Genomic DNA, 14990 nt, shown 5'->3' on the forward strand with positions numbered 1-14990 from the left:
TCCCAGACTGAAACTCTGTGCCCATTAAACACCCACTTCTCATTCCTCTCTCCTTCCACTCCCGGCAACCACCATTCTACTTTCGCTCTGTGAATTTGACTACTGAAGCTACCTAGAGTGTAAGCAGGAAACTAAGCAGGTATTTTTTAAAAAGGCTTGTTTTGAAATTCTTGTCTTTTGCATCCAAATCCTGTCCACCTGTCAAGGCCTAGTTTATGTTTTTCTTAACAACCCTAGTGTACAGTTACCTAGTTTCAGTAGCTATCTTTATCATTTGATTGACATTTATTATGCATTTCTATGTAAAATTAGTTCATTTTTCCTATATTATGCCACATATTTCCGAAAAGTTCTTGAGGAAAATGACCAAATCGTTGTCCATCCTTATGTTTCACTATATTGTTGTAAATTGGTGGCTTTCACATTGTAAATTCTCCAGAAATATGTGTTGACGGCCCTTTAACTATGAAAGATAACCAGAGAGTTGGAAACGGATTGGAATACCAACTAAAAGAAATGGAGATTAGAATACTGTTCTGGTGGCTAGCCGCAGTGGCTCATGCCTGTAATCCTAGCACTTTGGAACACTAAGATGGGAGGATTGCGTGAGCCCAGGAGTTTAGGTAGAGTTTTGTAGAGACCCTGTCTCTATAAAAAATGAAAAAATTAGCCAGGCGTGGTGGTTCATGCCTGTAATCCTAGCACTTTGGGAGGCTGAGGCAGGCGGATCACCTGAGGTCAGGAGTTCAAGACCAGCCTGGCCAACATGGTGAAACCCTGTCTCTACTAAAAATATAAAAATTAGGCCGGACGTGGTGGCTCACGCCTGTAATCTCAGCACTTTGGGAGGCTGAGGCGGGTGGATCATGAAGTCAGGAGATCGAGACCATCCTAGCTAGCATGGTGAAACCCCATCTCTACTAAAAATACCAAAAAAGGCCAGGTGCAATGACTCACGTCTGTAATCCCAGCATTTTGGGAGGCTGTGGCAGGTGGATCACCTGAGGTCAGGAGTTCGAGACCAGCCTGGCCAACATGGTGACACCCCGTCTCTACTAAAAATACAAAAATTAGCTAGACATGGTGGCAGGCGCCTGTAATCCCAGCTACTCAGGAGGCTGAGGCAAGAGAATCACATGAACCTGGGAGGCTGAGGTTGCAGTGAGCCAAAATTGCGCCACTGGACTCCAGCCTGGGTGACACAGCCAGACTCCATCTCAAAAAAAAAAAAAAAACCCCCCCAAAAATTAGCTGGATGTGGTGGTGTGTGCCTGTAATCCCAGCTACTCAGGAGGCTGAGGTATAAGAATTGCTTGAACCCGGGAGGCAGAGGTTGCAGTGAGCCGAGATCCCACCATTGCACACCAGCCTGGGCAACAGAGCAAGACTCTGTCTCAAAAAAAAAAAAAAAAAAAAAAAAAGGCCAGCATAGTGGCAGGCGCCTGTTAATCCCAGCTACTCGGGACACTAAGACAGGAGAATTGCTTGAATTCAGGAGGCAGAGGTTGCAGAGAGCCACAATCACACCATTGCACTCCAGTCTGGGCAACAAGAGCGAAACTCTGTCTCAAAAAAGAAAAAAAAAAATTAGCCGCAGTTGTAGGTCGTGCCTGTAGACTCAGCTACTCAGGAGGCTGAGGTGGGAGGATCACTTGAGCCAGGGAGGTTGAGGCTACAGTGAATCATGATTGAGCCACTGCACTCCAGCCTGGGAGATAGTGTAAGACCTGTCTCAGAAAACAAAATAAAAACGAATAGTGGTCTGGTATTGAGATGAAGATAACTTTGGTTTGGATGTGTTGAGATATGGAGCTGGTACTTAGATTCTTAGAGTTGGAATGTAGGTGAGGAAGGGAGTCTGGAAGTACGTGTTGAGCCATGAAAATAGTAATAAAAGTGAACATAGAAAACAGATACTCAAGGAGCATCCACTGGAGGAGGAAGGAGAGGAACCATTGAAGAAGATATGTGTTAGAGGTAAGAAGATAGAGGTAAGAAGGGAATATAAAGTGTAACTGAAACCAAGTAAATGGAGAGTGTCAAGCATTGTGGGTCTAAAGTGGAATAATGTATTTAATCACCTTGAGATGTTACTGGGCTTGGACCGAGAGGTTTCACTTTGCCTTGCTTCAACTTCTCCCTGAAGTGCAGGACCCAGGAGCAATTCAAGCCCCAAGGCTGACTCTATAAATAATCTTGTTTTTCTGTAGAACCTATTGGTTTGGAAAGATGTGGGCTAGTGCAATTAACTGTAGATCAATCAGATGATGTAATGTGCAACTGCAAAGCATTTTCACACATATTGTTCAATTCTCACAGCAATTCCAATTTTATGGATGAGAAAATTATATGTGAAAGAACTCTAAAAGTTGTGTAAGTTATGGTGAACATTTTGGTGGTGGTAGTTTTTACTGTCACCAGTCACTGCTATCTGTTTTGAACATTTGACCAGGTAATTCATTTTTTTGAGAGTGGCTGAGATTACAGGCGTGTGCCATAACGCCCAGCTAATTTTTGTATTTTTAGTAGAGATGGGGTTTCACCATGTTGGCCAGGCTGGTCTCGAACTCCTGACCGCAGGTGATCCGCCCAACCTCGGCCTCCCAAAGTGCTGGGATTATAGGCGTGAGCCACCACAGCTAGCCACCAGGCTAAAGTCCTAAATTCCCAAATCCTTTCTTGTGTTCTATAAATATCACAACACTGACCAGTAGTTTGGCATTTTAAAATTGAAGTTGCAGAATAGTGCTTTTTTTTTTTTTAACTAAATTAAAAAAGTAAAAAAAAAATCCAGGGATTACTGTCCTTCCATGGAGGTATAACAATTGGACTTCTGTATGAATTATATAGTTTCGTTTTGTTTTCCTTTAACCTGTGAATTGTCAAAGTGCAGGGAGGAAGTATAATGTGAAAAGAGAATGGGCTTTCAAGTCAGGCAGTGCTAGATTCAATTTCTAGTACTTAGAGCTGCAGGAAATCCCACATGTGGATCTTTGACAAGTTGCTTAACCCTCTTAGAACTTCTGTTTCCTTGTCTGTAAAATGGCAGAGGTGGCTGGGCGCAGTGGCTCTCGCCTGTAATCCCAGCACTTTGGGAGGCTGAAGCGGATGGATCACCTCAGGTCAGGAGTTTGAGACCAGTCTGGCCAACGTGGTGAAACCCCATCTCTACTGGTGGTGGTGTACGCCTGTTGTCCCAGCTACTTGGGAGGCTGAGAGGCAGGAGAATCACTTGAACCTGGGAGGCGGAGGTTGCAGTGAGCCGAGATTGTGCCACTGCACTCCAGCCTGGGTGACAGAGCAAAACTCTTATCTCAAAAATAAATAAATAAATAAATAAAATGGCAAAGGTAATACAGGTTCACTATCCCTTATCCAAAATCCTTGGAACTAGTTGTATTTTGGAATTCAGAATTCTGGGGATTTTTAGAAGGGTAACACCCAGATAGCGTTTGGGGCCCAAAACCTGTAATCAAACACCTTAATATTAAATATGAGTAGTCATACTAAGTGGGATAAATAAAGACTATAAAGAGCTTCACATTAGTTCAAGTTAAATTTTGCCATCAAATGAGTTCAGGTAAGGTTTTGCCTCCAAATAAGTTACAAAAAAACTTTCGGTTTTCAGAGCTTTATGGATATCGCAATTTCGGATAAGGGATTATGGACCTGTACTTCCCTTATAGGGTTGTTATGAAGATTTAAACAAGATAAGCTGAAAACACATTACACAGTGCTGGGTAGGTATTCAATAAGTATTAATTTTTTTCTCTTGGAAATGTTGCAAGTTTTTGTTTGTTTAGTATTTATAATTCTGGGGTTGTCTTTCTTTCCCTAAGGAGAAACCGTTTTAATTTTCCTTCAATCTTATGAAGGGATTAGAGAGGGGCTAGAGGCTGAGTCTTGAGAATGCTAGGAATGGGATGAGAAAGTTAGCAATAGTTGAGGCTTAGAGCTTGGCATTAGTAACCAGTCTGGATTTTTACCAGGTAGGTTTTCAAAGTAACTGTAGATTGAACTGAACTGGTGGGGGAGTCATACGCTAACTTCTCTAGAGTCTTAAAAGAAAACCTCTGACCATCTTGTCATTGCTACTTTGTTTGTTCACAGAGTGACAGAAGGAAGTCAAGGCACCATTATGACTCAGATGAGAAATCAGAAACAAGAGAAAATGGTGTTACAGATGACCTGGATGCTCCCAAGGCCAAAAAAACTAAAATGAAAGAGAAGCTAAATGGAGACACTGAAGAAGGATTTAATAGACTTTCAGATGAGTTCTCTAAATCTCATAAGTCAAGAAGAAAAGATCTACCAAATGGAGATATTGATGAATATGAAAAAAAATCAAAGCGAGTATCATCCTTAGATAGTTCTACTCATAAATCAAGTGATAATAAACTAGAGGAGGTATGGATGCTTTTTATTTTACATTTGACATTATACTTGAACTATAGGTTGATTTGATTATTTTTAGGCTAATCATAATTGATTATATAATATTTCTTGATTAGTGTCTAGTACTTACTTTTAGTTACACTAGAGAGTCTGTACAGATGAAGTCTGAGTCTTTTTTCCTTTGGCCCTTGTTTATTTCATTGTATGACTTTTTTCTTGGGGCCTGGTGGGAGAAATAGTCAAATTTAAACCTTTTCTGTACGTTTGGGTTCCTAAAGTTATTCTCAATTGCTTGATGGTCACCTACTTGAATTTCTTTTCTTTCTTTTTTTTTTTTTTTTAGTCAGAGTCTCACTCTGTTCCCCCGGCTGGGGTGGAATGGCACAATCTCAGCTCATGGCAACCTCCGCCTCCTGGGTTCAAGCGATTCTCCTGACTCAACCTCTCGAGTTGCTGAGATTATAGGCAGACACCACCATGCCTGGCGAATTTTTGTATTTTTAGTAGAGATGGTGTTTCTCCATGTTGGTTAGGCTGGTCTTGAACACCTGACCTCAAAGTGATCCACCTGCCTCGGCTTCCGAAAGTGCTGGGATTACAGGTGTGAGCCACTACCCTGGTCCGATAATTAGTAATTCTTTATATTCTTTAAATATGATAATTGCTGATATACATTTGAGCTTAATGCCTAATCTTTGGGGAGCGTTGGGAAAAGATGTTGAATCCTTGTCTTATGACTTTTGACTTTTTTTTTTTTAATTTGTGAATTTGCTGTTTGTCAGGAAGCCCATGTGTTTGTTGATCTAAATAATGTCCTTTAAATCTGTATTGCTAACAGTGGAATGTATGGCTTGCTTCTCACTTTGGTGGGATTTTGCTTGGTAAAATCTGTATTATAATAGGTTTAACAGTTTATTATTTTCTTTAGATCACATGAGAGTTTAGGAATTCTACTTAAAGGAATTTATCCTAAGGAGATGATCAAGAAGTGTGCAGAGATTTATGAATAAGTACTCTTATCACAGTAATATTGTTGATAATAGCAAATATTTAAACATCCTAAATGTCTGATAGTAGACAATTGGTTTAAATAAAACATACAATAGTTATGTAATAGAATACAGTTATCCCAAAGGGTGTACAATAGAAAAGGTGGTCATTGTATCTTGTTAAAAGATAAAAATAGGGCCGGGCGCGGTGGCTCAACCTGTAATCCCAGCACTTTGGGAGGCCGAGACGGGCGGATCACGAGGTCAGGAGATCAAGACCATCCTGGCTAACACGGTGAAACCCCGTCTCTACTAAAAATACAAAAAAAAAAAAAAACTAGCCGGGCGAGGTGGCGGCGCCTGTAGTCCCAGCTACTCGGGAGGCTGAGGCAGGAGAATGGCGTGAACCCGGGAGGCGGAACTTGCAGTGAGCTGAGATCCGGCCACTGCACTCCAGCTCGGGCGACAGAGCAAGACTCCGTCTCAAAAAAAAAAAAAAAAAAAAAAAGATAAAAATAGGATGGGCATGGTGGCTCACGCTTGTAATCCCAGCACTTTGGGAGGCTGAGACAGGTGGATCACCTGAGGTCAGGAGTTCCAAGACCATCCTGACCAACAGGGTGAAACCCCGTCTCTACTAAATACAAAAAGATTAGTTGGGTGTGGTGGCACATGCCTGTAATCCCAGCTACTTGGGAGGCTGAGGCAGGAGAATTGCTTGAACCTGGGAAGCGGAGGTTGCAGTGAGCCGAGATCGTACCACTGCATTCCAGCCTGGGCAATACGAGCGAAACTCCATCTCAAAAACAACAACAATAACAAAAAAAGATTATAAAATGGTATATACAGTGTGATTTTATTTCTGTTTAAAAAATTTTATGTGCATGGAGTGAAGATTGGAGGAGTATGTTTCAAATGTGGCTTTAGCTGAGTGGATTATAAATAACTTTTAAATTTGTTTTTCTTTCCTCTGTAGTTATTAAAGTTTCTTTTCTTTTTTTAGTTTTTTTGAGATGAGGTCTCACTCTGTCACCTAGGATGGAGTGCAGTGGTGCGATCATGGCTCACTGCTGCAGCCTCATCCTTCCTGGGCTCAGGTGATCCTCTCACCTCAGCCTCCTGAGTACCTGGGACTATAGGCATGTACCACCACGCCTGGCTAATTTGTGTATTTTTAGGAGAGATGGTGTTTCATTCAGTGTGCTGCCCACGCTGGTCTTGAACTCCTGGGCTCAAGTGATCCAGCTGCCTTGGCCTCCCAAAGTGCTGGGATTACAGATATAAACCACTGGGCCCTGCCAGTTTCAAAAGTTTCTACAATGACAGTGTATTATTTATTTTTTGTTTGTCTGTTTTTGATAGAGACAGGGTCTCACTGTGTTGCCCAGGCTAGTCTTGAACTCCTGGGCTTAAGTGATCCTACCACCTTGGCCTCCCGAAGTGCTGGAATTACAGGCATGAGCCACCCTGCCTGGCCAACAGCGTGTTATTTTTGTAATTTTTTTTTTAATTGTAAAAAGGTAACAGCAGCATTGAAGTTTGTTTAAATGGCATGCAATTTGAATTTGAAATTATTTTTTATCTAATTCCAAGTTTGAAAATCGTTAGTGTATGTCTCTTTTAAACACATGAACAGTAAAGCTGACTGGGTAGGCATACTGTTTTTGTTCTGTGTACACATTAGTGTACAGAGTTTTCAATAAATGTTAAATGATAATGTCATGCTAACTTGTATATATGTTAAAGAAATCTTCAAACTTACAGTAATTTTCTCTTGTATTAGCAACCTAAATAAAAAAGCTTTCAAAAGCTATAGAATAAATTAACTTATTTTCAGAAAAACTTTACATTCCTCATTATGTAATTTCTTTTAGCTTAGTTTATACGCTTGTGTTAATCTTTATAATTTTGTCTACATCTGTATGATTTAGATTAATAAATAACCTTTTTGGCTGGGCATAGTGGCTCATGCTTGTAATCTCAGCAGTTTGGGAGGCCAAGGTGGGAGGATCTTTTTTTTTTTTTTTTCTTGAGACGGAGTTTCACTCTTGTTGTCCCAGCTGGAGTGCAATGGTGTAATCTCGGCTCACCACAACCTCCGCCTCCTGGGTTCAAGTGATTCTCCTGCTTCGGCCTCCCGAGTAGCTGAGATTACAGGCCTGCGCCACCACACCTGGCTAATTTTGTATTTTAGTAGAGACAGGGTTTCTCCATGTTGGTCAGGCTGGTCTTGAACTCCTAACCTCCGGTAATCCACCTGCCTCGGCCTCTGAAAGTGCTGGGATTACAGGCGTGAGCCACAGCACCTGGCCAAGAGGATCTCTTGAGGCCAAGAGTTTAAGACTAACCTGGGTAACATGGTGAGACACTGTCTCTACAAAAAATAAAGTAAGTGAGCATGGTGGCGTGTGCCTGTGGTCCTGGCTACTTGGGAGGCTGAGGTGGGAAGGGTTTGAGCCCAGAGGTTGTGGCCACAGTGAGCTGTGATGGTGCCACTGCACTCCAACCTGGGCAACAGAGTGGGACCCTGTCTCGAAAAAAAAAGAGTGTTCCAGTAAGTTTCCTTGTAAGTGAATCTGTACAAAATTAAAAACAGTAAATGAAGAAGAGTTGAATATAAATTATATTATTTAGGCCATGGATTTCATTTTTACAGACCTTAACACGTGAACAGAAAGAAGGAGCCTTCTCCAATTTTCCTATTTCTGAAGAGACTATAAAGCTTCTGAAAGGTATGTAGTTTTGTTGTTGTTGTTGTTGTTGCTGTTGTTTTCAGATGGAGCCTCGCTGTGTTGCCCAGGCTGGAGTGCAGTGGCGCGATCTTGGCTCACTGCAACCTCCGGCCTCCTGGGTTCAAGCGATTCTCCTACCTCAGCCTCCTGAGTAGTTGGGATTACAGGCGCATGCCACCACGCCCGGCTAATTTTTGTGTTTTTAGTAGAGACAGTGTTTGACCATGTTGGTCAGGCTGGTGTCGAACTCCTGACACTGTGATCTGTCCGCCTTGGGCTCCCAAAGTGCTGGGATTACAGGCGTGAGCCACCACGGCTGGCCCAAAGGTATGCAGTTTTAATGGATATGCAATTAAAAATCTATCACTAGATTTTGTAAAACTCCTGTGCCTTTTCTGACCAAAAGGAGAACATAAAAAGAATGGAGAAGTAGCTGTTCTTTAATTGCAGTTACTTTTACATCATCCTTTTCAATATTCTGACTTGTTTTTAGCTTTAAGATTTATATACATTTGTCAAAAGTTTAGACTAATTTTTTAGTAATTCTTGTTTGTGTTAGGAATAGCTGTGTCACCAGGTGATATGTCGTTAGGCAGACATAGAAGAATCATGATTGTCATTTTCAAATGAATATATTTTTTCCTAATGCTAGTCGTAAAGAAGTATTTTAATTAAATCTCATTTTACAGGTCGAGGGGTAACATATCTCTTTCCTATTCAAGTTAAGACCTTTGGTCCTGTATATGAAGGAAAAGATTTAATAGCTCAAGCACGGACAGGAACAGGAAAGACATTCTCTTTTGCCATCCCCTTAATTGAAAGACTCCAAAGAAATCAAGAAACAATTAAAAAAAGCCGCTCACCAAAGGTAATCATTATAGGGGGTAAAAGCTTTAAATGTTACTCTAACAGCAAGGGAAAGAAAGTTACACCAGTCCTAAGTTCTAGTACCCCCAAGATAGAAAAGTTAACACTGTGTTGTTAAAAAGCAAAAATATGTTGTTTTTCACAAAAAGAAATTTCAAGCATAGTTAAAATGAAGTAGTTTTTGCATATGAATGTGATGTGCATGGATCCATAGATGTCTTTTATAATTTCATGAATTACAAAGCCAGTATATCTTATTTACAGTTTATATATTTAGTTGACCCTTTTCTTCTCTTTTTTTCAGTCCTGACCTTTGCTTTTAAACAAATGAATTTTCTAAAGAGGTGTTCATTTATTTGTCATTCAGTAAATGTTCGGCATCATTTATTTCAGTGTTGACTTTTTTTCCCTTTAGTATGGAATGCATCATGAATTTTCATGTCATCCTTGTGCGGGGCTCATGCTAATCTTCTCTGTGTCATTCCAATTTTAGTGTATGTGCTGCTGAAGTGAGTACACACAGATGGACTTTTTTTTCTTTTGAGACGGAGTCTCGCTCTGTCACCTAGGCTGGAGTACAGTGGCACGATGTCGGCTCACTGCAAACTCTGCCTCCCGGGTTCACACCATTCTCCTGCCTCAGCCTCCTGAGTAACTGGGACTACAGGCGCCTGCCACCACGCCCAGCTCGTTTTTTGTATCTTTTAGTAGAGACGGGGTTTCACCGTGTTAGCCAGGATGGTCTCAATCTCCTGACCTCGTGATCCACCCGCCTCGGCCTCCCAAAGTGCTGGGATAACAGGCATGAGCCACCGCGCCTGGCCCAGATGGGCTTTTTAAGAAGAGTATTATTGAAATGATACTGCTTGTTTATGTATTATTGGGGTGCTAGACATCTGTCTTATTTTATAAATGTAAAATCAACCGACAGAGGGGACTTGTAAAATGTAAGCCTAAAATTTGACCTAAAAAGCTGCGTGCACATAAGATTGTAAAAGTGAAGAAAAAAATCAGCATCATAATATGAATAGCTGTATGACTAAAAGTAATTTGTTCTTTGTAAGACAACTGGGTAGTATTGTAAGAGCAAATTAACATATATAAATATAATTAAATCATAATAGTCTTGGATTAACTATCCCAAATCAGGTTGGCCGTATTGACTTACAGGATAAATCTTTTCGGAGAGTTGTTTTGGGGGTGAAATTAGGAAAAGACTGAAATAGGACATAGGATATAATCTCAACACTGCCTTTTTTTTTTTTTTTTTTTTGAGGTGGAGACTCGCTCAGTCTCCCAGGCTGGAGTGGAGTGCCTTGGTGGGATCTAGACTCACTACAGGCTCCGCCTCCTGGGTTCATGCCATTTTCCTGCCTCAGCCTCTGGAGTAGCTGGGAATACAGGCGCCCGCCACCACGCCTGGCTAATTTTTTGTATTTTTAGTAGAGACCGGGTTTTACTGTGTTAGCCAGGATGGTCTCGATCTGCTGACCTTGTGATCCGCCCGCTTCGGCCTCTCAAAGTGCTGGGATTACAGGTGTGAGCCACCGCACCTGGCTTTTTTTTTTTTTTTTTTTTTTTAAAGACATGGTCTCACTCTGTTTCCCAGGATGAAGTACAGTGGGGTGATCATGGCTCACTGTAACCACGAACTCCTGGACTCAAGCAATTCTCTCTTCCTCTGAGTCTCTCCAGTAGGTAGGACTACAGGCAGGTGCCACCACACTTGGCTAATTTTTTATTTTTTGTAGAGTTGGGGGTCTCACTGTGTAATCCACGCTGGTTTTGAACTCCTGGCCTCAAGTGATCCTTCTACCTTGGCCTCCCAAGGTGTTGGGATTGCAGGTGTGAGCCTCCACACCTGGCCCTAAAGCTGCCTTAAAAAACTTTTGTATTAGAAAGATGTTATTGGAGATTCCAGCTCCACCATTTCTAGGTGTTTGATTTTGGGCAAGACTTTAATTCTCTGAGACACGAGTCTGTCATTTATGAAAATGGTGTAATAATGCCACTCATGAGTTTTTATGAGAATCAAATTAGATAATTCCTGTAAAGCATTAGTTCCTAGCACATGGTGAACATTCATTTGTTTAGCAAACATTTTTGAGTTTCCTGTGCTGTACCAGGCACTCCAGGCACTGTTTGAAGTGCAAGGGATACAGTAACCCAACCTGACATGAATTCCTGCCTTCGTGGAGCTTACATTTTATCGGGTGAGATAGACAATCAGCAAATAAGTAAAATATCAGTATCTTGGGTGGTGTAAGTGCTGAGCAGAAATAATAAAGGGGCAGGGGGATATGAAAATGGGCTTGGAAACCTTACTGAAGAGACCTGAAGGAAGTAAGGGAGGATATAATAAATATACACCACTGTTCTTTTTTTTTTTTTTTTTTTTTTGAGACGGAGTCTTGCTCTGTCGCCCAGGCTGGAGTGCAGTGGCGCGATCTCCATTCACTGCAAGCTCTGCCTCCTGGGTTCACACCATTCTCCTGCCTCAGCCTTCCGTGTAGCTGGAACTACAGGCGCCCGCCACCACGCCTGGCTAATTTTTGTATTTTTAGTAGAGACCGGGTTTCACCGTGTTAGCCAGGATAGTCTCGATCTCCTGACCTCGTGATCCACCCGTCTCGGCCTCCCAAAGTGCTGGGATTACAGGCGTGAGCCACCGCGTCTGGCACACCGCTGTTCTTGTTGCTATTGGTGTTGTATCTTTAAATACTATGACATTAATGTAGAGATTCCTGGTTTTAAATGCACATACAGAAAGTCTTCTTGGTTTTAATTCAGATATGTCTTTAGAAAAGTATCTTTTTGTTTTTTAAACCTCTTGCTCAGGTACTTGTTTTGGCTCCAACAAGGGAACTGGCAAACCAAGTAGCCAAAGACTTCAAAGATATAACTAGAAAACTCAGTGTGGCGTGTTTTTATGGTGGAACATCATATCAAAGCCAAAGTGAGTAAATATGTGTGATAGAAACGCAAAGATGTATTTGATACTTATATTTAAATAAATGTGAAAGTGTGAATTTTACATATTGTTGGCATTTCTCTCTTCTCACAGTTAATCATATTCGAAATGGTATTGACATCTTGGTTGGAACCCCTGGTCGTATCAAAGACCATCTGCAGAGTGGCCGATTGGATCTTTCTAAACTGCGACATGTTGTGCTTGATGAAGTGGATCAAATGTTAGATTTAGGTTTTGCTGAACAAGTTGAAGATATTATTCACGAATCCTACAAAACTGGTATGTCCTAATTCAAAATAAGCACATTAGCAATTATTCTTCGATCTTAAATGCAAACGAGTTTGTATTTAATAATTCTTATTGCAGTGTCCCCTGTGTTCTAACAAAACTAAAATAATTTGGTATCTGTTCTGTCCTTGAAAAAGAAAGTATGATAGCATCTTTTTAACTATTTTCTTAGCTTTTTATGCTTTATTCTGTTTTTTTTTTTTTTTTTTTTAATAGTCAGTGGTTAGATTTACTAACTCATTTTATTGATTTTTTTGTTCATTGTTCCTTCTTAAATTCTCACCTTCCTTTTAGGTTCAGTTCTCTTCCTATTGTCCCCCAGTTTTGCAAGTTGAAAGTTTTAATAATTGCAATGAAGTCTCTGTGTTAAAAATTCACCCCAGGTTTTAAATTTTTCATTATTTTTTTGAAGCTTGGAATTTTTAAAAGCTGGCTACCTCATGGGAAATTAAGAAAACATTTAATTCTTTTTGTTTATTTAAGATTCTGAAGACAATCCTCAGACTTTACTTTTTTCTGCAACTTGCCCACAGTGGGTATACAAAGTTGCAAAAAAATACATGAAATCCAGATATGAGCAGGTTGACCTTGTTGGAAAAATGACTCAAAAGGCTGCAACTACTGTGGAAGTAAGTAGCTTTCTAGCATGATAGATTTTAGCTTTTAGTTGGTATTTACTTTTGACATTTGTTGAAGCTAAACTTAAGTTTTGGTTACCTCTTCAGGCCTAATCTTTCTTTTTTGCTCTTAGTAAGACACCTATATATTTTCATAGTCTGAGACTGAGTAGCAGAATAGAATAAATAGAGGGAAAACAAGCACATGAATAGGCAAGTCCTAATAGGAAACACACAAGCAGCCATAGAGACAGATTTGAAGTGTTTGTTTCTCTCTTTAAAGCAGCTCAAAAAACAAAAACAAAAAACAACAAAATATTTACAACATGACAAGGCTATTTATATTGACTAGAAAAGAATAGTGTGGAGATAATTTGTTAAAGCTGAGGTGAAAAAAGTTAGATCCTCATCCCATTCCCCTAAACCAAAAAAATTTCTCAAAGATTTGAAAAATTAAGCTGTAAAACAACTTAAAGCAGATGTAGGTGAATAAAGAGTTTTTTGATTTCAGGAAAGGGAATGCTTTTCTAACATACAAGTTGGGCAAGGCATGGTGGCTAATGCCTATAATCCCAGCGCTTTGGGAGCCCAAGGCAGGCAGACCACTTGAGGTCAGGAGTTTGAGACCAGCCTGGCCAATATGGTGAAACCCTGTCTCTACTAATAGAAAAATTAACTGGCCTGGTGGTGGGTCCCTGTAGTCCCAGCTATTTGGGAGGCTGAGGCACAAAAATCACTTGAACCCGGGAGATGGAGGTTGCAGTAAGCTGAGATTGCGCCGCCATAATCCAGCCTAGGTGACAGAGGGAGACCCTGTCTCAAAAAAAAAGCCCAGAGAAGTCAGAAGAAGAATCCATAAGGGAAAAGGTTTATGATTTTGACTCCTTGGAAGTTAAACCAATGGTATGTTTAAAAAAAGAATTAGGGCCGGACGTGGTGGCTCACGTGTGTAATCCCAGCATTTTGGGAGGCCAAGGCAGGCAGATCACAGGGTCAGGAGATCGAGATCATCCTAGCAAACATGACGAAACCCTGTCTCTACTAAAAATACAACAATTAGCTGGGTGTGGTGACGCACAACTAATCCCAGCAACTTGGGAGGCTGAGGCAGGAGACTTGCTTGAACCCAGGAGGCGGAGGTTGCAGTGAGCCAAGATCGTGCCACTGCACTCCAGCCTGGTGGCAGTGTGAGACAACATCTCAAAAAAAAAGTAATATTTACAGTATTTATGACAGTCAACTAGGTAACATATGTCATCTTTCTATTTAATAGATGCATATATACGTGTATTTAGGAAAGACTAGGTGACTAAGTGGATAGTAGTATCTGCAGAATGTAATGCAGTGGTTAAGAATTAGTGATAAAAACCAAATTATGCAATGATGTGTACAAAAATTACACTATTTAAAAAAATACTAAATGGATTCCTTAGGCATTTATGTAAATATGCAAAAACAGGTTGAAAGAATAAACATCAAATAATGATTACTTCTGGGAAAGGGAGTGCTGGATGGCAAAAAGAAGCTTTGTGGGCTGGGCACGGTAGCTCATGCCTGTAATGCCAGCACTTTGGGAGTCCAAGGCGGGTGGATCATGAGGTCAGGAGCTGGAGACCAGCCTGGTCAACATAGTGAAACCCCATCTCTACTAAAAATACAAAAATTGGCTGGGCATGGTGGTGCGTGCTTGTAGTCCCAACTACTCAGGAGGCTAAGGTAGGAGAATTGCTTGAACCTAGGAGGTGGAGCTTGCAGTGAGCCGAGATCGCGCCACTGCACTCCATCCTGGGCAACAGATTGAGACTCTGTCTCAAAAAAAAAAAAAAAGTAAAAAATAAGAAGCTTTGTGTATTTTGTAATGGTTGAAAGTTTTGCACTAAGAATGTAAAATGTATCAGTAAAAAAAGTTGATAAGGACATTTTCAAACATATAAAATTGAATAGTAAATTGAATAGAAAGATTGAATAGAATAAAGAACATGATGTACCCAGAAAGATTGAATAGTATAAAGAACATGATGTACCCATTACCTATTACTAGTCTTTAACAATGATCTTTTCTTCACCCCTGCATTTGAAACAATCCCAGTCATTTCTTTTTTTTTTTTTTTTTTTTTTTTTTTTTTTTTTT

The 14990-nt window shown here is 40.5% G+C and overlaps 1 protein-coding gene and 1 non-coding gene across 4 annotated transcripts in view; one reads left to right on the top strand and one right to left on the bottom strand.

The window, feature by feature from the left end:
- The first annotated feature begins 6 nt into the window (after window positions 1-6).
- DDX50 (DExD-box helicase 50) overlaps window positions 7-14990 on the top strand; it is a 47686-nt gene continuing 32702 nt past the window's right edge. The window contains exons 1-8 of one of the 3 annotated variants that reach the window (XM_026455319.1): window positions 7-139; window positions 3629-3740; window positions 4111-4407; window positions 8041-8116; window positions 8806-8984; window positions 11822-11939; window positions 12048-12233; window positions 12726-12871. In XM_026455319.1, coding sequence (XP_026311104.1) covers window positions 4219-4407; window positions 8041-8116; window positions 8806-8984; window positions 11822-11939; window positions 12048-12233; window positions 12726-12871 — 894 coding nt within the window. In that variant the 5' untranslated portion in view covers window positions 7-139; window positions 3629-3740; window positions 4111-4218. The remainder of the gene's footprint in view (window positions 140-3628; window positions 3741-4110; window positions 4408-8040; window positions 8117-8805; window positions 8985-11821; window positions 11940-12047; window positions 12234-12725; window positions 12872-14990) is intronic. The other 2 variants (XM_026455320.1, XM_026455321.1) reach the window with 2 other exon arrangements.
- Window positions 9394-9500, bottom strand: LOC111537987. Its single transcript, XR_002730167.1, has one exon. It is a non-coding gene; the product is annotated as a U6 spliceosomal RNA (small nuclear RNA).

Source organism: Piliocolobus tephrosceles, chromosome 9 (assembly GCF_002776525.5).
Source record: "Piliocolobus tephrosceles isolate RC106 chromosome 9, ASM277652v3, whole genome shotgun sequence".
Classification (NCBI taxonomy): domain Eukaryota; kingdom Metazoa; phylum Chordata; class Mammalia; order Primates; family Cercopithecidae; genus Piliocolobus; species Piliocolobus tephrosceles.